This window comes from Polypterus senegalus, chromosome 5, assembly GCF_016835505.1.
Source record: "Polypterus senegalus isolate Bchr_013 chromosome 5, ASM1683550v1, whole genome shotgun sequence".
In the NCBI taxonomy this organism is placed as follows: domain Eukaryota; kingdom Metazoa; phylum Chordata; class Cladistia; order Polypteriformes; family Polypteridae; genus Polypterus; species Polypterus senegalus.
Genome location: NC_053158.1, coordinates 79,968,769 through 79,991,960, shown reverse-complemented (window position 1 = coordinate 79,991,960; position 23,192 = coordinate 79,968,769). Strand labels below are relative to the sequence as shown.

Here is a 23,192-nt window from a genome sequence, read left to right as displayed (position 1 = left end):
AGAAATTCAGCATTTGCTAGATTAATACTCTTCCAGAAAACCAAATATGTATTAATAATGTACAGTATAACCAACAAAGTCTAAGAAACTCACATTGTGCTTAAAACATCAAATTTCACAAACTGTTTTCCTGTTTAATAGTCGTGAAACACAAAGAAGCACACAGATCTTTCTGTAATAAATCAAATGTTCCCATTCTGTGTCACCACAATCTGATCAAAGTCCTGTGCAGCCACCTTTGATATTTGAATGTTTGAATGAAAGCAGATATTCCAACTTGCCATCAGACCCACTACATTGAATCCTCTAAAATAAAAACTAAAAAAAATCATAAATAACTACTTAGAAACACTTATGTTAGGTAGAATGGCCACTGGGGGATGGGCGGTCTTTTGCTTGGAATTTAGGTTTTTATTTCTCCAATGTTTTTTTTTTGTCCACCCTGGCCACCTGATATTATTAATCACCAGAGTAGCAGAATCAATTCTACATTTAAGGACTATAATTCTTTTAATTATATAACTATTGTATGTAAGTGTGCATTATTGCTTTTTGTATAATAATTCATTAATATTCTTATCTAATTCATTTTTTCATTTCTTCTATTTCATTAACATCTTGTAAAGGACTTTTGAGCTACATTCTTTGTAAGAAAATGTGCTATAGAAATAAATGTTATTGTTGTAGTGTTTAGAGGAAAGGATGAAGTTGGCGCCAATGCTGACAATGTTGACGAAAGACAAGATCTACCTCTGGCCAGGATGTATTTCTATTGCAGTGAGTGCACTGATACACACACAATCCATTCTAACTCATCTTGGGCTAATTTAGTGTTGCTAATAAGCTAAGCATCGATGTCTTTGGAATATGTGATAAAATTGAAGAGAAAATACACACAATTACAGGAGGAACTTGCAAAGAAACCCAGACTTAGTGAACAAATAATGACTACACGTTCTGCTCTTACTTTCAATTAGGTATTATACAACATAAGTTTATTATTTTATATTCAGATGATATTCTTGCCCTGACTGTCTACTGCAATAGCTTTGACCCTCTTCCATCTCCCCAAATCAAGATAAAGTACTCACTCTTTTTCTTCACGTTCCTTTCTCTCAATCTTTAGGTAAAGGCTTTATTTTGTCCTACCAGTGAGCCTTGTCCACCTTTCAGCTCACTTTCCCCCTGAAATGTGGTAGTATTTAAATCCTATTCCATGGTTACTTCCAAGCCAACACTCAAAAACAGCTCTGAGGTAAAACACCAGCACCTACAAAGCCACCAGTCTTTCAGAATTCCTACATGTGGTCCAAAGTGTTCCTGATTTCCATAACCCTGAAGGTATTTTAATGCTCCACAACTTCATGTTAACTTCTAGGATGCCAGCTCCCTTTATATTGGCAGTATGATTACATCAGTTCTAGCTGTACCTCAGACACTGCCACTTTTTGGTTTAAGAAAGCGGTATTGGCCTCTTGTCAGTTCTTTATGTCGATATTTTCTCTATTGTGCACTACAGGTTTAATTTACAGGAGTACCTAACATCATGACAGGTTATAACCACTCCATCTCCATGTCTATCTACACTGGTACCCAGAATTATACTGAAATGGACCAGTTAAGAGATGCATGTCAGACTGATTATACATTGAGAACTGGACAGTGCAATACAAAAATTATCACAGTCCTAAATTAGAAGAGACAACAACATATGCAAAGTGAGAATGTAAAATAAATATGTTCATTTTCTTCCTACTGCTTTAGTTAAAGAAATAGTATGTAAAGAAATTAATGAATCCTCACCTGGCAACATATGTGAAGTACTTGATAGGTGTGAGGAGACACTAGACAAATTTATGTTCATCTGAGTAGATACGTCATTTGCAACATAACCTAAATTCAAAGCCTGAGTGGGGTTGTATATCGGTTGTGAACTTGAAGATGAAGATGTGATTGGAGAGGATTTGTATTTATTCCACTGCTCAGTAGTTTCTGTTACTTGTATGTCATTGGGTGGAGTTGAACTAAACTTATCTAATAGTGCAGTCATTTCACTTTTAGCACTAGGGCTTACATCAGTGGATGGAGTTGACTTTGTTTCATATATACTGGTAGTACTTAAATTGGAACTATCTACTGCGTAAGTCTGTATGTCCATGCTCTTTTTACCGTTTCTTTCTGACCAGGTTGCCAGTGGTACCCTTAAAGTAGCTGATGACTCATGAGGAGGCATTGTTGGATCCAAAGATAAAGTAGAAACCTGGTGAGGTGTGGCTGTGATTTCTTTAACAATGTCATTATTCTCTATGTCTTTTCCAGTCAAATTTGCATTCTCTTTTAAATATGAAAATTCTTGACTGGAAAATGAAATTTCAGGAAAACCCATATCATGTCTTTCCATTGATTCAGAGGTTGACACATTTTTCCCTGCCTTATCTCTGTCACTAATTATTGGCAGTTCAACATCCCTATTACGAGAGAAAATGTGCAGGATACTATTATCTTTGCTCCTAGTTTTCCCATATTCCGTGTAATTACTTATATCACCTGACTTAAGACTTTCAGCAGTCATTAAACTATCATCAGCATCAGTAATCATTTTGCTAATAGTGAATGGCAAAATTGAGACATAAGGCAATGTAGTTTTCTCCCTTGCTGTAAATAAAAAACTGGAAGCTCTGTTCGCATTTGTGCTTTGGTTGAAAACAAGAGACACATTTTCCCTTCTTATCGAAGAATCATTTTCAACATAGGACCCATTTTTACTAAATTGTTCTGGCTTTGGTGTAAAGCTAAAGGAAGCATGTTTGCTTGTCTTTGTCTCAGATCTAGTGCTATTTTCTTTTCTTCCTTTCAAGACAAGTAAGTTACCATGATCAATGTCATTCCTTTTGAAGGATGTAAGTGTCACATTTTTTACTTTGACCACTGATGTGGTCTCTGTTGAGTTAATAACAGGCTCTTCTGTATTCAAAGAATATTTGCTTTGTGTTGGATCTTTCAATGTAAGGTATATAGGAGTGACAGTTGTAACAACATGTTTCTTAGGATGCTGTGTCGATAACAAGCTTAATAGTGATTTTTCTGTTGGTGAAGTCAATTTGTAGGGTAAGTTAGATCTAGTCACTTCAGACTGATCTGTACTCTTCCATGAAGATTCATAGCTAGAGTCAGAAAGTGTTGTGCTTTCAGGTTTCATGTGGGTGTGCTTGCCCTCTAAAGTAGATGTTTCAGTAGGTGCTACTACTTTTAGAATTTTCACATTGGGCAAGGGAAACAAACGGTTGATATACAGAAATCTAGATGGCAAACTATTCAAATCTGATAGTGTTGTTAGGATTTCATGTTTTGTGCTGTTTTCATCCAAGCTACTCTCCTTATGCTCTTCTTTATAGGAGTTATTCAGATGTTCCTGTGATGAACTCTCAGGAATCTCCATAATTGTGGTAGTAATGTCACCTTCTTCTGCAATGGAAGAAGTAGGCATTATTACATCTTTCTTTTGGATGAATGAGTTTGTAAAAATTGAAGGGCTTTGCTTATGTTGGCTGATTGGAGAAAAAATATATGATCCGTTTGAATGGCTTATATCTTCCGAGATATGGTCCAAATCTTCTCCTGTTAAAAATCTTTGGACCAACTCATTTTTGGCTTTAATGCTCTCATCAAGTGAGTCTGTTAGATGGGTCCGGTTTAAAAATTGCAGATATATACTTTCATATGCAGTACAGTTATCATCTTCCTTATAACAAAAAACATCCCATGTTTCAGATTGATTTTTCCTAATGCCATAGGTAATAATGCCAGTTTCATTCTGACCACAGTTCCAATTTTGTGTTATCCTCGGATAAGCAACTTCCGCTCCCAATATCCACCCAGCACGGCATTCTTCAAGTCCTGCTTTATAAGCAGCATACAACTGATGGCGGTCAGCCATTGTAGCTCCAAAATCCTTCTCACAGGCATCAGCTGCATCATCAAATGTGAGATTATAGCGAGTATGACGATCATAGAGAAAAACACCAGACACTCGCCCTAAAAGAGCAAAAACAAAAATGTATTACATTTTAAATTAAATTTATGACAAAACATAGCTAGAACTGAAAATGAAAAGGATGAACTAATGAACGGTATTAATGGTGTATTTTTCTGTAAAGTTAATTGGTGACTCCAAATCGTCCTAACATGGAGCAGTTTTTGAGTATGCCCTGCAATAGCTAGGTGTTCCACCTGAAATTAGCCCTAAACTTGTGCTAAGCACTACAAGGATATGCTCTCACCTCCATGCTCTTGTGAATAAAGTATTTTCCCACAAATATATATTGTTTTGTATATGCAGTATCTAATAGATACACTGATTTACTCCCATATCCCCAAAGACATGCTGGTTAGTTTGAAGCAGTCACAGGATGTTAAGATTAACGCAATCCAAGGTTGGTGATTTATTTGTTTATTATAGGGACCCCAGGAACACACCCTGACTTGACCCAGCATGTACACATTCACTCACAGAGACACTGGTACGCAGTACAATAAACCGATAAATAATAATGAATATATTAAATTAAATAATGAAAAAACAAAATATTATAAAAACAAAAACCTAGACAAAGGTCCTCTCCAGTTCCCTGACAGCGATAATTATCTATATACATGACACTTAAACAATAACTAACACACTAACACTGACAACAAAGTTCAACACAGTTGAGTCCATGAATGTGTGCAATGTAATCCCAGTGAACAACCCTCTGAAAGAAATGTAAAGCGTTGTCCTACCAGGTTCCCATTGCAGAATGACGACTGGAGGTAATTGGGAGTGCTCCCCAGACAAAGACAAAGACAAAGCTAACCAAGACTAATTCAAACTGACAAACTGGCACTGGACAGCACATACATCCAGATGAAATTGTAATACAAGGCAGTGGTAGATAGTAATCCAACAGAGTGTGTGAAGAAACGAAACTTCAGATGATTGTGATTCTCTTGCCATCTTTTTGGTTCATTTTAAAGAGCCCATCTGACCAGTCTTCTTCCCAGCAGTCCCTGCGCCCTCCAAATCTGCCCAATAACAGTATATTGCTGGACTGCTAGAAATTGTAATATATTTCAAGTAGCTCTGCTACAAGTTTGGCAGGTAATTTCACACTGGCCATGTGTGAGTGTGAATGTGTGCATGACCCCCCGCATGACAAAACAGCTCTGGATCCTGGGTGGCAACCCCCCAGGCAAACATGTGGTCCAGTCCCACCCTCTGGAAATGACTATCTGCCACAGCCAGGTGTTACATGGACAACCCCTTAGCTTGGTCCAGCCGGATCACCCTCAGGGAATCGCACCACATGGCCATAGTGCTGTAACTGACGCCCCCTCACAATGCAAACAATGTGCCTCATTCGGGACTCCATGAGCAACCGCTCCTTCGACACAAAGTCAAAGCAGTGATACTCAAGGATTCTCCGAAGAGACACAGTAATGAAGGAATCCAGTCTTCATCTCAGGTCACTGGATAGTACCCATGTCTCATAACCATATAGTAAAACAGGTAGCACCAGGACTCTAAAGACTTGGACCTTCATCCCTTTGCAAAGATATCGGGAGCACCACACACTCCTTTCCAGTGACCTCATGACCTCCATGCTCCCCCAATGTCTACTGACATCATAGGAAGAGTCACCAGAGACATGAAGTAAGTAAACCTCTTGACTAGGTTGACACTCTCTTTGCAGATAGACACACTGCTGATGGCTGTGCCCATGATGTCATTAAAGGCCTGGATCTTGGTTTTTATCCAGGACACTTGCAAGCACAGAGACAGACTCCTCGCTCTGGCTCTAGAGAGGTCGATCAGAACCTCCATTGACTTTGCAAACATCAAAGCAACATTGGCAAAGACAAGATCAGTGAATCTCTCTTCACCAACTGATGCAACACCCCCCTACCACCCTATCCAATACCAAGTCCATGCAAGCACTGAACAGAGTAGGAGCAAAAGCACACCCCTGATGAACCCCTGAATCAACTAGGAAAAACACAGAGGTTCTGCCTCTACTCTGCATAACACTCACAGTACCAGTGTTCAGGCCAGTCATTATATCCAGCAACTTTGAGGAGATCCCGTGAAGTCTCAGGATGTCCCACAGGGCAGTTCGATCAACTGAGTCAAACGCTTTACAAAAATTGACAAAGGCTGCAAAGAAACTCTGCCAATATTCGTGTTTGCACTCCATGAGAACCCTCAGTGCCAGGATGCGGTCGATGGCAGACTTCTTTGATCTAAAAACAGACTGCTCCGGTTGCAGGTAGGTGAGCAAGTGATCATGGCTCCTGTTGAGGATGACCCTAGCAGGAACCTGCCGCAATACAGGCAATTACCCTTCCCTTTCCAGATAGGGATGACATGACCCGTTTTCTATCCATGTTATGTTATAATTTATTAATGATGTTTAATAATAGTTTGTATATATATTTTAATAAACTGGGTACTCCAGTACTCTGTTTTACTCCCATTTCCCAAAGATTTCAATATTTGGTTAATTGTTCACAAAACTTGGTCCATGTATGGGTAACTGTGGGTGAATGTATGAGTGTGCCTTGTAATAGACTGCTGCCTTGTTCAGTTTTGGTTCTTATCTTGTGCACTGGCCCGCTGACATAGGTACCAGCTAGCTCTAATGCTGAATTGGACTAAGTGGGATGGGAAAATACAGTGGAACCTTGGTTTGCAAGCATAATTTGTTCCGGAAATGTGCTCGCAATCCACAGCACTTGTATATCAAAGTGAATTTCCCCATAAGAAATAATGTAAACTCAGATGATTCGTTCCACAACCCAAAAAGTTAAAATACATAAAACAAATTAACCTAAACTTTACCTTTAAAAAGAATCATGGCTGGTGTGAGTGAGTTTCTAAACTCTTGTGGGATTCCAATCAACGGGATGACACACGGAAGAGCGTCCCAAAGCAATCACAGTCTCCCAGCGCTGTAGCAGTTCGCCGTATAAGCGCATCCAAAAAGATCGCAGACATGCTATAAGCGCCTGCCGTCGATGGGTGATACAAGAAACATTATAAAGATCCCGCTACAATAAATAATATCGCTGTTGCTGTTTCAAGCTGAATAAAACGGGTGTTGTTAAAGTACTGAAACTCAGCTTTGTGTTTTGGAGCGCAAGAAGTTGTACTCGCACTTCACAGCACACACACACACACACAGTCACAATGCTGTAGTAAACAGTATACGCTCGTACGGATGTTGACTATATGAGTGAGGAACACAGACTCAGACGGAGAATAGGAGACGATTGCCCTCAAGAGAAGAGAGAGAAGAAGAGAGAGAGAGAGAGACGCGAGAGACATGCCCGCGAGCGAGATAAGGAGAGAGAGTGAGAGACATGCTGCGCGTGAGCTAGACTAATAAGGAGAGAGACGCACGCGCGAGAGAGAGAAGAACCATCAGTTCAGTTGTGATCACATGATGCTCAGCAGACAAAGTGTATCCATACTACTCGTATTGCAAGACATCGCTCGTTTATCAAGTCAAAATTTATTAAAAAATTTAGCTCGTCTTGCAAAACACTCGTAAACCGAGGTTCCACTGTAAATGAATACACAGCATACGCCATGCATACACTCTATAGAGACAAAAATGTTACAGTTAAATCAGTGGCCTAATTTGCAACACATCTAGCAGATATATCATAAATTATAGTAAAACTATACTGATTGAAAATCTTGTGCAGTAGAGAGAGGACTTCCTGGTAACTCCATACACTGATAATGTTGTCAAAGAAAACCTAAGACTTTCAAAAACTGTTGACTCTCAAAACGGAGTGATGATTATTAAGAGTATTAGAACAAACAAAGGAATAAGCAGACCAACGCAAAGAAACCAGTTGCTCCACTGCATCATTAAAATCAGACACTTGTCCCGACTGTCTTATGGAGTAGCAATGTGGTCTCTGTTAAATGGCATTATAGGAGGTAATCTAAAGGATTTCCAAAAACCCTAAAATTAAATGTAAGAACAAATAACCCATCTGCTGAGTCATCATACTACAAAAACACACATCTGCAAAAAGACTTTCTCCCTTATCCCAGTTAACTGTGACTTTTAACTGGGCTTGATTGTGCAATGCGGAGGACTTCTGTCCCATTCCAGGATGATTATTTCTTTGCAATTCATACTGTCGTGACGAGTTTTGCACAACAGGTTCTGCAAATAGTTGAATGGCCAAATTGGAACACTGAAGAGACAAAAAAACAAACTGAAATACTTATTCGCTCTTTGTAAACTCTAGTTCACTTTCCAAAAATAGTAAAATGCATAGTAAACATGGATAATAAATACATACATCAACACATCAATGTCATCAGTCATGCTAAGTGTGTTCAGCATCATGGTGCAGCACAGCACACCTCCAAGACATATTTGCATAATGTAAATAAACTGGGCCAGTACAGTATATGAATCCATGACTTTAGTGCTGTGACGCTACGGTGTTATCTCCTGCACCATCATGCCACCTTAAATATACTGTATGGTGCCTTGATACATTGAACCTTAAAAGCTTTACTCCTACCAAGAGATGATTTCACAGCTAGAACAGTGGCAAGAACTACTGTGCAGTGAGAATGTTCATTTTAAACATTACTATTAAAATTTATGCTTGTTTTAACCACCTGGAATCATAAATTTGATTGCTTTGTGAATGTGATGAGATGAGATTCTGGTTATAGTCTTTGACTTCTGCAGATCTTAAATAGATGTATCAGGATTAAAAATGAAGGGGTGATTGTTTTGGCTTCTACAAACTGATTTTTACCCTTGAAATGCAGTATTGCATTCTTTGTTACAGCTTCTAATATCTTCATTTTCCCTTTTAAGCAAATGATGACTTTGCATATGTGGCTACTTATTTATTTCACAGATTATATATAATATGTATGCACATACATATGTTTACTTTTGACAGTCTCAAGATGTGAGCAAAGTAAAGCTAGAGGATGGATAGTCATATTCAATAAAACAAACCATAAAAAGTTAGTTGGCCACATCGGTCAACTTGTATGAATAAAAAAAAAAACACTTTGGATCATTTAATCTCTAATTCACCTCATAAATAACTAATAGTTTATTATATGTTGCTCAGGTCTACAGGACTTCAAACTCTGAATCTGTGGGCGCAAATCCCCCTACTTTATGACCATAAGCAAGTCACAGGCACCTGCCTGTGCTCAAACAGTAAAGCATCCTAAGGCCATTCATGTGTGGGGTTGCTTACAGGCAAAGGGAGTGGGCTCACTCACAATTTTACCTAAAAACACAGCCATGAATAAGGAATAAAGTACCAAAACATCCTCAGAGACCAACTTCTCCCTACAATCCAAGAACAGTTTGGTGATGAACAAAGCCTTTTCCAGCATGATGGATCATGCCATAAGGCAAAAGTGATAGCTAAGTGGCTTGGGGATCAAAACATCGAAATGTTGGGTCCATGACCAGGAAACTCCTTAATCCCTTTGAGAACTTGTGGTCAATCCTCAAGAGGCAAGTGGACAAACAAAAGAAACACAAATTCTGACAAACTCCAAGCATTGATTATGCAAGAATGGGGTGCCATCAGTCAGGATTTGGCCCAGACGTTGATTGACAGCATGCCAGAGAGAATCACTGAGGTCTTGAAAAATTGAAGGGCCAACACTGCAAATATTGACCCTTTGCATAAACTTAAGCCTTTGAAACTTATTAAATGCTTGTAATTATAATTCAGTATACCATAGAAACATCTGACAAAAAGATCTAAAAACACTGAAGCATCAAACATTGTGAAAACCAATACTTGTGTCATTCTCAAAACTTTTGGCCACGACTGTGCAAAACAGGTGTAACTAAATGTATGTCAAATGTAAATCAGCTTGGATAAAGGTGACAAAATAATAATAATAATAATAATAATAATAATAATAATAATAATAATAATAATAATAGACTCTCGCTAACTGCTTGGCATTTTCACTGATAAAAACTAACACATTAACTTATTTGTGGTTAACGGGTAAAACATTATAGTCAGCCTATCCCAGTCGGCACACGGCGCATGGTACGAATAAACCCTGGGACAGAGTGCCAGTCCATCGCTGGGCGAACACATTCACCCCGAAAATACACACACACACACACTTGGGCCAGTTCAAGATCGCTAATTTACCTATATCTGATCATATTAAAGGAAAAATGTGAACATGATCCCAACCAAATTCAATCTACAAACATTTATGTGGAATACGGATTTTTTTTTTCAATGAATAAGGTGTACTTTTATCACCAATGTATACATCATCTATTTAGAGCAAACATTTATAGCAGCTTAAATGTTTACATTTCATTTTTTTCTTTTATACTCTCTTTTGCTTAAATGGCATCTGGCTATGACCATAATGCTTTTTATTATTTTTGTAATATTCTACTTACTGTTTAGGAAGAATTCGCAAGAAGGAATACCGCCGACTCCTAGTCGCACCATGACAGATAAGCCCAGCAGCAAAAACATCTTTCCGAAATGGTCAGTGAGACGCCGTTGAGAACCGCGATTAAGTCTACGGACAGACTACGCACTATTCGTTATTTCGGTCCCGGCTTGCTGTACTCGTCTCGACTATATATGGGTGAGGGCACCGGGAGGGTCAACAGGGCCTGACGGATTTCACCTTCTGTTATTGGCTGATACACGAAAAAAAAAACGTATTCCGGTCACATCTGCTAAAATCACCAAAAGTGCGCACAGTCCAAAACTCACATACACCAAATCTGTCTACAAACTAAGGGACAAGGGTCACGAGACAAAAGCACTGCGCACTCCAACGACATCATTATTCACTATTATCAATAAAATCAGAACGTGGCATACATTTTACTTATATTTAATGCAGTCGCGCAGGCAACTACATTTTATTATGATGAATAATCCTGCTTAAATGCAGCACTCCTTGAGGTCGACGACCCGGCGTACAGCACTTTTCAAGCGGCATTAATCTGCCACCTTATGGCGGTTTATAGACTGGGCGGCAGTTTAGCACTACTGCGAACGGTGATCTGGATTGCTATCAGTAGGACAATTTACCCAATTTTTAGAATTAATGTACCCCAAGTCGGGAAAATCTCTTTAATAATAATCATAATGATGTTAATGATAAAAATGCCTTGTCACTTTTACAAGTAAATTATGTCGTCCGATCGACAATTTCGAGCTTTACCATTGTTCTAAAATGTTCGAACAATGTAAGAATCCTTTTTGACTTTGTATACCATATGTAAAAAAGTTCACGTTTTTGCACTACATGAAGAATATTCACGAAATGATTGGCATGAAAACTGGTTAAATATTTTAATTTATAAACAATCCTGTTAATGAAAGAAAGCCAGTGTACTAAAATTTGATGGTATTACTGCATATAAATCTCCGGGAAACACCATTGTAAATACAATACAATACAATTCATTTTTGTATAGCCCAAAATCACACAAGAAGTGCAGCAATGGGCTTTAACAGACCCTTGCCTCTTGACAGCCCCCCAGCCTTGACTCTCTAAGAAGACAAGGAAAAACTCCCAAAAAAAAAAACCATGTAGGGAAAAAATGGAAGAAACCTTGGGAAAGACAATTCAAAGAGAGACTCCTTTCCAGGTAGGTTGGGCGTGCAATGGGTGTCAAAAAGAAGGGCATCAATAGAATACAATACAATACAATACACAGAACAGAACAAATCCTCAATACAGTATAAAAATAAAAATTTTAGAAGTACGTAGCAGAATTTAACAGTAGATGATATCCCATAATATGATTTGGATATGTATAGAGTCCTAAAGACCTCATCCATCAAGCTGCCTCCCCCATTTGGCCATTACACACCTGAAACAGTGCTGGGCCAGCCAATCCAATGAAAGGACCCCTCTTTCCCACGATTCCTGCGATCCTCCATCAGGGATGACTTTACCTTAGGCAGTCGAAGCAACTTGGCATGGGGGTCATGGCACCAAGTGCCACATTTGAGTACCGAAAACAGAAACAGAATAGGTGAGGGTTAGTATCCAATTATAACTATCATTTTACTTATATTTTAGTGCTAATGACTAACAACAGAGATGCAGTCTGCACAGTTAATCAGCAGCTCTAGTCAGGATATGCTAAACTAAAGTAGTGAGTCTTCAGCCGGGATTTAAAAGCTGAGACTGAAGGGGCATCTCTTATAGTAGCATGAAGTGTTCAGTCTTCTGATATGAACTGTTTCATTTTTAAATGAATAACAGAAGACAGTGAATTTTCTAATTACGTGGAAAAAATGTTTATTTTTTTAGAAATATTGAAATACCTTTCAAACGAATTTCCTTTCTAGAGTTTAGTACAGGATTTAAAATACAACACACAGAGCCACTTTTTTGCTGCCTTAGGCAAAGTTGTAAATGGCACAATTGCACTCTTTTGCTTTGCTTTGAGAGGAATCATCACTGCCAGACCTGTACATTGAGACCTGGAGATAGGACTGGGGACAGCAAGGATTTGGAGGTAACACAGCAGCTTACATTTTTGTCTTTTTACCAACATTGCCAGAAGAAGAAACTAGATTCCACCTCCCACCTCTCCCCTTCCAGTCCTACCACTATAAAACTGACCAAGACCGATACAAAGCTCTTTCATAGGACTTGCAAACAAGATCATATCTTATGATGGCTGCTAAACTTATTTTTTCACTTACAAAATTTTAGCCACTTTGAGGCTCATAAAATAATGTTACTAGGTATTACCTCATTCCATTTTAATGTTCCCGCCATCAGTTTCTTGTGTTGCTAACCCGTCTGTATTTGAAGGAGTATTAAGTTAATATTGCACTTGTTTTAAATAAGATTTCCCCTTCTTATCACACTGCATGGGATGTGTTTAGAGACTCCTCATCAGCTGTGGATGTGTATGCAGACATTGTAACAAAATTCATTAAGAATGTGTAGACAACAGTGTCTAAATAATCTACACAGTTGCTAATAAACTGTAGATAACTGCAAATAACATGACTTTTCTGAATGCATGCTTCAATGCATTTTAAAACTGCAATATTGAAATGTACAAGTAAAGTAGATGCAAACTCAAAAACATCAGTAAGGGAGAAATTTGTCCACAAGACATCCAGTCCAAATGGATTTTTGGGGCATGCTTTAAAAAAAAACTGTAGTTATCAACTGTCTTTAGTGACATCTTTTAACATTTCTCTAAGGGAATAAGTGGTCCATACCTCGTCCTTGTGCGGAAAAAAAATGAAAGTGGACTGTTTGAATAACTATTGCACTCACTCCAACTGAGATGAAGTGCTTTATGAGCCTGGTCATGGGACATATTTAAAAAACAATATCCCAGACAGGCATGATAACATCCAGTTTGAACATCTCTACAACTGGTCAACAAAAGATGCCATATCACTTACACGTCATACATTCCTGGCACGTTTGGATAATAATAACTGTTATGCCAAAGTCCTGTTTATAGACTATAGCACAGCATTTAACACTGTTGTACCAGCAAAGCTGACCATCAAAATCCTAAATGCAGGACTCGGCACTGCCATCTACAACTAGACTTTGGTTTTCCTAAACAACAGATCATTACAGCTTGTAAGGATTAGCAGCATCAGATCCTCCATGTTGACCCTCAATACAGGCACTCCACATGGTAGTGTGCAGAGTCTCATTTTTGTACTCCTTGTTCACTTCTGACTGTGTGGCCAGATTAAACTCCAAGTCCATCATTAAAGATGCTGATGACACCACCATCACAGGCTTGATCACCAATTATGCTGAGACAGCAAATAAAGAAAAGATTAACCTGACCAAATGTAGCCTGGATAACAATCTGATTCTTAATTTCAGCAAATCCCAAGAGCTGGTCATAGACTTTTGGAAGCAGAAGGCAGACCGCACTTTCATTCACATTAGAGGGAATTCTGTCAAAAACGTGAACTGCTTTAAATGTCTTGGTGTGACTGTCACTGATAAACTAAGGTGGGCACAACACATTTTGACTCCTGTGAAAAAAAGGCTCACCTGTGCCTCATACATCCCAGAACAACTTGCTTTTCTCCATCCATTATCCAACCCGCTATATCCTAACACAGGGGGTCTGCTGGAGCCAATCCAACGCTGGAAACAAACCCCAGGCAGGGTGCCAGCCCACAACAGGGCACACACACACAAACCAAGGACAATTTAGAATTGCCAATGCACCTAACCTGCATGTCTTTGGACTGTGGGAGGAAACTGGAGTACCCGGAGGAAACCCACGCAGACACAGGGAGAACATGCAAACTCCACGCAGGGAGGACCCAGGAAGTGAACCCAGGTCTCCTAACTGCAAAGCAGCAGAGTTACCACTGCTCCACCATGCCGCCCGATTTTTTCCATCTGTTCTTACAAACCTCTATAGGTGCACAGTGAAGTCCACTCTCACTGACTGCATCAGATCCTGGTACATCACCTGTTCAGCTCAAGATCATAAAGCACTACAGAGGATGGTGAAGGAGGCACAGAATATTAAATGCAGCCTCCTTCTTTTCATGATATACACATCACTTCTTGCCATAAAAAGGCAAACAGGATAATTAAAGACCTCAGCCATCATGTACAGCCATTTTTCTCACTCCTATCTTCTAGCAAATGGTACAAAATCATTGTCATTCACACTGGTAGATTCAGCAAAAGCTTCTTCCCACAGGTTATTAAGTTGCTAAACAGTTCAATTTAAGATCAAATATTGTACCAACCATACTTGTGAATTCATATTATATATATATATATATATATTTAGCATATAGTTGTTTCATGCTATTCATAATTTATACAATCTTCTTCTTCTTTCGGCTTCTCCCGTTAGGGGTTGCCACAGTGGATCATCTTCTTCCATATCTCTCTGTCCTCTGCATCTTGTTCTGTCACATCCATCACCTGCATGTCCTCTCTCACCACATCCATAACCCTTCTCTTAGGCTTTCATCTTTTCCTCTTCCCTGGCAGCTCTATCCTTAACATCCTTCTCCCAATATACCCAGCATCTCTCCTCTGCACATGTCCAAACCAATGCAATCTCGCCTCTCTGACTTTGTGTCCCAACTGTACATTTACAATGCTGTTGAAAAACGGTATTTTTGCAGTATGCTAAATATCCATCCATCCATTGTCTAACCCGCTGAATCCGAATACAGGGTCACGGGGGTCTGCTGGAGCCAATCCCAGCCAACACAGGGCAACAGGAACCAATCCTGGGCAGGGTACCAACCCACCGCAGGACACACACAAACACACCCACACACCAAGCACACACTAGGGCCAATTTAGAATCGCCAATCCACCTAACCTGCATGTCTTTGGATTGTGGGAGGAAACCGGAGTGCCGGAGGAAACCCACGAGACACGGGAGAACATGCAAACTCCACGCAGGGAGGACCCGGGAAGCGAACCCGAGTCTCCTAATTGCGAGGCAGCAGCGCTACCACTGCGCCACCGTGCCGCCCGTATGCTAACTATGACTTGTAATATTTTATTTGTGTGTTTTCATTTTAAAATTATTTTGATAATGGCTCTTAAACTACATGACCAATTCCAGTTCCAGGAACATTTTGACTGCCCCTTATATGTTTTTTGGTTTTTCAACTGCATTCAACACCATCCACCCCTCCATTCTTAAGGATAAACTGGAGAGGATGGATGTGGATTCAGACTTCACCTGCTAACTACCTGACTGGTCGACTGCAATTTGTCAAACTGGGGAGCTGTGTCTCTGCGACGGAAGAGAGCAATGTTGGGGCCCCACAAGGGCCTGTCTGGCCCAATTCCTGTTCACATTATACACAGCAGACTTTAAATATATTAAATGTTTGCCACATTCAGAAGTATTTTGATGGTACAACTATTGTGGTGTATATAAAGAATGGGTAGGATGGGGAATATAGGGATCAGATCGGAACTTCCAGTGACTGGAGCTGTAAGAAATGCCAGGTTCTGAACACAATGAGGACAAAGGAGATGATTGTGGATTTCCGCAGGTCTAAGCTTCCCCATCAGCCTGTTAACATCTGAGGGGAGGATATTGAGGTGGTGCAGACTTATAGATATCTTGGTGTCCACCTTGATGACAGACAGGACTAGTCTGTGAACACAGATGACCTCTACAGGAAGGTGTAGAACAGGCAGTGATTCCTCAGAATTCTCAAATCATCAAAAGTATGTAGTGAAATGTTGTCTGAGTTCTATCAGTCAGTTGTTACCAGTGTCCTCTTCTTTGCTGCTGTGTGTTGGGGAGGCAGCATGACAGGTAAAAACACATAAAGGCTGGATAAGTTGGTGAAGAAGGCTGGCTCGGTCCTGGGTAGGTCTGTGGACTCACTAAGAATTGTGGTGGAAAGGTGCATGGGGAGGAAGGTACAGGCAATCCTTGACAATAGCAGTCACCCTCTCCATATCATTTTGACAGGTCAGAGAAGTAAATGTAGCAAGTCTTCTTCTTTCACTGTGCTGTAGAACAGAACACTTTAGAAGATTGTTTGATCCTACTGCTGTGAGATTTTATAACACCGCTGTCAACACAAGTGATTCATGACCTGGCCACCACCCTCATCACTGTAACAATTGATCATTTGTACTTTTTACTATTTATTTATTTATATTTTGTTCTCTTTGCCTTTCTTAATAGTTTGTAGTAATTTTTACTGATTTGCTTGGACTACTGGACACCTGAATTTCCCTGAAGGGATGAATACAGTATCTATCTATCTATCTATCTATCTATCTATCTATCTATCTATCTATCTATCTATCTATCTATCTATGTCTAAGGATATGTAAAATGGAAGTTTGGGACTATAAGATTAACATGTTTCATGTATAGCCAAAAGTTCCTTAATTAATAATCAACCAGACCATGGTAACTTATCAGTTGTCCAAAACTTTAGACTGGTGCAATATCTTATATAAGGCAGTCAGACACACACTATGAATTCAAAGGATTTTAAAATAAGCATTAGAAGGAAAAAGAGATATCAAAGAGAATATGACTTGGTCAGACTTTGCCACCTACAGACTGCCCCTTTGCTCCCAAGCATCTTACCTGGTTTAAGAGAACAAAAGTTGCAACAACTAAAACTACAAACTACTTGATACAAAACTTCCTGGGTGACCCTAATTTGAATAATTCAGGTTGTGTGTTTTCATATCTAACATTTACACCTGGTTTCTCAAGTAATATTGGAGTATTGCTTTTCTGAAGTTGCACTGATATTTACTAGCATTTAGCAATTACCTATAATTGATATTGAAACGAAGTGTGTCCAGTTAGATACGTAATTTCAGTGGTAGTGATTAGTCCTTGCCTTCTGTTTGATTATGTAGCCCCTTCAAAGGTAGCCATCTGATACAAAAGCCTGACAGGAACAGAGTTTCCTGCCTTTTGCTTGAGTATTCTGAAGTGTATTCCTTTCAGGTGAAGCAATCTAAAGATGGATTGACACGCCTCATGAGTGAAGCAAGCAACTTCTGTTATAACGCCCTGGTAACGTACTGAAGTTGAGGTAGCTAGCCTCAGCCAGTGTTGAAATAGCCTTATTTTAAATTTGAGGTCATCTTTGCTGAGTGAATGTTAATAGCAATAGGTAAGTTTTGCAGGATGTATATGTGAATTGAGGCTAACAGTTTCAGCATTTCCAGTATTAACTTGTCCACCAATATCCTCCTGACTACCAGTAGTTCAAATTTGTCCTCTCTGGAGGACATATGTAAACCTGAATATCTCCAACCCACTGCATACTACTGAATTAACTCCTTTTGCCATCTACTGAGGACATTTAGGGCTTTTCAATGATGCCAAATGTGAAGGGGTGGGGCTTTGGTACCTTTCTCTTTTCATTAAGGAAAATGGCGTCCATCACTGCAGGCACATTTTATGGGAAGAGGAAAAGTAAGTGCATTGTACTTTTATTGAGCAAATTCTGGCTTGAAATGTTGGTGGCATATTTAATGTAAGTCTTTTAACAACACATTTAAACATTGTCTGAATAATTTTAACTGTATTTTAGTGTAGTATTTAAGTGTTAAAAAAATGTCCTCTGTAGTGGACATTTGTAGTTATTTCCTCCACTTTGTTCTGAATCCATGACCAGAAATCGGTTTTACAAGCTGAGAAATTCCATTAAGATCGTCAACGACCTTGATGTTCCAGACGATGAAAAAAGAAGTGATCTCTTGTGGAGAATCAGGCCCTCTTGACCAAAGTAAGGCAAGGATGTCTAAATCTGCCTAGAACAGGAAAATTGTGCATTGATGAGCAAATGGTTCCATTTACTGGTCGCTGCCCAGTGCGCCAGTATGTACCGGCAAACCATACCCAACTGGACTGAAGGTGTTTGTCTTGGCTGCACCAAATGGTCTGGTCTTGGATTTTGTAGTCTACCAAGGCAAGACTACTTTCAGAGATACAGGAGGAAAAGGCATTGGAGAACAAGCTGTTCTTCATTTGGCAGAGTCTGTTCCCCAAGGAACCCACCTGTTCTTTGACAGGTTCTTTACAACGGTCAACCTCCTCGACACCCTGATGACAAAAGGGCTGACAGGAACTGGAACCCTCATGAATAACAGGGTTCCAAAGGAGTGCAAGATCATAGGGATAAGCCCTTCAAAAAGAAAGGAAGAGGGACATCAGAGATGGTAGTTAGACGAAACCCTCCTGAACTTGCTGTCATAAAGTGGTTGGACAACAAGCCAGTTGTCATGGCATCCTCTGCCTATGGCATTGAACCTCAGGACACACGCAGAAGATGGTCCAAGAAAGACAAAAGGTTTGTCCAGGTGTCAAGGCCACTGGCAATTGCTGAGAACAACACCAACATGGGTGGTGTGGACTTGGTTGACCGAATGTTGAGTTTCTACAGGATGGCCTCTCGCACTCGGAAATGGACAGTGCGTGCAGTATTCCACTTTTTTGACTTGGCAATCACCAACTCGTGGCTTCAGTATAAGAGTGACTGCCAGTTTCTGGGAAGAAACCACTGAAGTTCCTTGACTTCAAACTGCTCCTTGGTGAGGAGTTGATTACCCGGGCTCAAGCAGGAATCGCAAGTGACAGCGAAGATGACTACACTCCCCACGTCAAAAGTGGAAACGGCAGCCAAATGCAGCTCTGAGACACTATGGCGCCATCCATCTTCCAGAGATGGTGGACGAAACACATGCATCAAGGTGTCGCAGATCTGGCTGCAAGAGCAAAACATATGTGATGTGCACGAAGTGCAAAGTATTCCTTTGTGTTTCCAAGAAGGGAATTGCTTTTGAAGTATCATACCAAATAAGCACAACAAAGCAAAATAAAACAGACAAACAAAAGTTATGATTGACAGTTATGGATGTTAAACTCATTCTTATGTTGACTTTTTTGTATTTTCTTTGGCACTAACTGATTGCCATCAAGATTCAGTTTCACATGTATGGCGTTCCGATGTCCACTGTTGTGGACACATGATATCTGGAAAATAAAAACTTTTTTTTGAAAAAAAATGTTTTCAGTATTCTAATTACCCTACAAAGATTAGAGAATTTAAAAAAAAATGTGATTGGACAATATTTTTTTTCCTGGTAGTCAGGAGGTTACAAAAGAATCTCAGATGTCAAAATGCCTTACACATTTACCCCACAAAACACTATGTACAAGTGTTTGTGTCTTTTATGGATGTTGTTCTATTTTCAATTGTTATAAGGAGACATGAATCTAAAAGTTTTATACACATGACTGTAGACTGTATGGTAACATTTCTTAGGTAACTGTCATCTGTAGAGTTATTTATCTCAAATCTACAGAATGACACCTGCTCCTCACTCCCCTTTTAAAACCAATTGGCTTCCCATTTCAATTGTTATGAAAAAGTCCCCGTCTTCTGTATATGGTCATGGTGGGCCTCTGCACCTTTAGTTTTTTTTTTTAAACAAAATATCTTAGTTTCAATTACCTATTTCATAAAAATAATCCAAAAGTTTCGACAAATGTCAGAGTGTATTTTTTGTTACTGATATCTAAAAAGGTGGAGTCGGGGCTCTGAGGCTACGGATCTGCACCGGCAATCAGAAGGTTGCAGGTTTAAATCCCATAAATGCCAGAAGTGATTCCACAATGTCGAGGACTTGAGTAAAGCCCTTATCTTGTAACTAGCAAAATACCCGCGCTTCGCAGCGACGAAGTACTGCCTTAACATTTTTATTAAGAAGAAAATTAAACCTTTTTAAACTGAGGGAAAATATACCAATAATTATTTGTTAAGGATCTCTTTGTATGCCACGTTGTCAGTTCGGTCCTCCAGTTGTAATATGACCAAGCTGTAGCTGTGCGCTGAGCTTACTCTTGAGCATGCAACGTACAATTGGCCATGTGAACAGTAATCTTGTTTCAAATCTCACAGCTTGGATTGCTGCTGTCATAATCGGTTTGAGTTTCATGGTTTGTTTCAAGTACGACAGTATTTGTAGGACTTGTGTTGAAGAGACATTCGCCATCTGTCAAGCGTTGTAAGCATACAACCAGTTTCATTGATAACTTCACATCCAGCTTTTGAGAGTTTAAACATTTCTAAACATCAAAGTGTCCACTACTGAAATCGTCAACTGTGAATCTAAGATGTTTAAGAAGCATTGGCGGTTGTCCAAAGGTGTAAAATATTTGCCCATTTCGGTACACTTGAAAGTGACAACCGAACAATTCAGCGGCAGCCATAAACTCACATGCAGATGCATAGGTGAAGGGCTTAAGCATTTCACTCTTATAGTACTCCTGTGTAGAATAATTATCTCCTGTACCGTCATCAGTCCACACCTTAAACCTGTCCCAGTCATTCAATACATAAGACACAATTTTCCTCCGGATATCAAGAGTGAGCCTGATATGGCCGTGCAATATGTAACAAAGAGAATGGAAAAGGCAGGTGCCATCTCTGGGCATAGAAACCACTTGGTAAGTGACAGTTCTTCTCGATAGACATGTTAATGGAGGTACGGTTGGAATGATAAAGGAAATGGGTACCTGAACAATGTAAAGTAAGTCTAAAATACCTACACAATAACTATAATCGTAATAAATGAACAATAAAACAGCGGAGAAGCCGTGGATTAAATAAAAAGGCTGTAGTTATCAGCAGGGAGACGTGAATCCCGTGGCGAAGCAAGGAAGGGAATGTAGAGGCTGGAGCGACAGATGGCCTTATATAGGCAGGCAGCCAACAATGTGGGAGGCGTTGGGATGGGGGACCCAACGCCGCCTCACACGGTGACTGAGCTGCAGGCTATGGACGTATATATATATATATGTAAGTAGGATTCAGTTAGTGTTGGGAACCCGCGTACCAAATTTCTTGAAGATGGGCCCATAAATAACAAAGACTGTTGAAAAGTTCAATATGGCGGCTGACAGTGGCATCATACCACCGAAATAAGTACCAAATTTCAGCCTTCTACCTACACGGGAAGTTGGAGAATTAGTGACGTTAGAAAGTTCAATATGGCGGCTGACAGTGGCGTCACACCACCGAAATAAGAACGTTGTGAAGGACAGCCGGGTCCCATGCCCGGCAGGGACGCCGCTGCTACTGATGTTCCGGGGGAGCCGCCATGGGCAGTCCAATACCTCCCCCGGGACGCTTGGTGGCAGCCTCCCTGGCCGACGGTGACTCCCCAACCGCCCGCAGGGCTCCATGGGAGATAGAGTCCTCCACAGCTTGGTTGGGGTCTGGCGTGGCCGCTAGGGGGAGCTGCCTGCTTTCCACAGCCCGGCTGGACGAGCTTTCAGCCCCGCCCGGAAGTTCAATTAGGACCAGGTGGTTAATCACCTGGAACGCTTCCGGGTGGGCTATAAATGGGCCCAGCCACCACCACTCAGGAGCCAGGGTTGGGAGGAGAAGGACTAAGCTTGCAGAGGAGTGGTGGAAGAAAAGGTGAAGGAGAATTGTGGTGTGTGTTTTGTTTGGTGCTTTGGACTGTGTTTGGGCTGTGTGGCACGGGGAAGACGTGTCACACAGCTGAAGAAAAATAAAAGCCTGTGTGTTTTGTACACGTTGCCTCTGCGTGGTCTGTGCCGGGTCAGGCGCTATATAGCGCCTTTTACAACGTACATTGGTTTCGGTTAGCGCAGGGAAGCCACCTACCAAATTTCGTGAAGATGGGGCCATGAATAAGAAAGTTCAACATGGCGGACGTTGTTGACCGTTATGACCGTTACGCGTAGAATTTCGAAATGAAACCTGCTTAACTTTTGTAAGTAAGCTGTAAGGAATGAGCCTGCCAAATTTAAGCCTTCTACCTACACGGGAAGTTGGAGAATTAGTGACGTTAAAAACTTCAATATGGCGGCTGACACTGGCATCATACCATCGAAATAAGTATGTACATCGGTTTTGGTTAGTCCAGGGAAGCCACCTACCAAATTTCGTGAAGATGGGGTCAGCCTTCTTCCTACACGGGAAGTTGGAAAATTAGTGACGTTGGAAAGTTCAATATGGCGGCTGACAGTGGCGTCATACCATCGGAAAAAGTAAATACATCGGTTTCGGTTAGCGCAGGGAATCCGCCTACCAAATTTCTTGAAGATGGGGCCCTAAATAAGAAAGTTCAACATGGCGGACGTTGTCGACCGTTATGACCGTTACGTGTAGAATTTCGAAATGAAACCTGTTTAACTTTTGTAAGTAAGCTGTAAGGAATGAGCCTGCCAAATTTTAGCCTTCTACCTACATGGGAAGTTAGAGAATTAGTGACGTTGGAAAGTTCAATATGGCGGGTGACAGTGGCGTCATACTAATGAAATAAGTATGTATATTGGTTTCGATTAGCGCAGGGAAGCCGCCTACCAAATTTCGTGAAGATGGGGCCATGAATAAGAAAGTTCAACATGGCAGACATTGTTGACAGTTATGACCGTTACGTGTAGAATTTCAAAATGAAATCTGCTTAACTTTTGTAAGTAAGCTGTAAGTAATGACCCTGCCAAATTTCAACCGTCTACCTACATGGGAAGTTGGAGAATTAGTGATGTTTGGAAAATGACAGTGGCGTCATACCACCGAAATAACTACATACATCGGTTTCGGTTAGCACAGGGAAGCCGCCTACCAAATTTCATGAA

The 23,192-nt window shown here is 40.3% G+C and overlaps 1 protein-coding gene across 1 annotated transcript in view; it reads right to left on the bottom strand.

The window, feature by feature from the left end:
- The window catches only part of LOC120530397, a 58,235-nt gene extending 47,380 nt beyond the window's left edge, over positions 1–10,855 (bottom strand). Inside the window, exons 1-2 of the mRNA XM_039754873.1 lie at positions 10,476–10,855; positions 1,804–4,035 (exon numbers count right to left, since the gene is read on the bottom strand). Of these exons, the coding sequence (XP_039610807.1) occupies positions 1,804–4,035; positions 10,476–10,554 (2,311 nt within the window). The 5' untranslated portion in view covers positions 10,555–10,855. The remainder of the gene's footprint in view (positions 1–1,803; positions 4,036–10,475) is intronic.
- Positions 10,856–23,192: the final 12,337 nt, after the last annotated feature.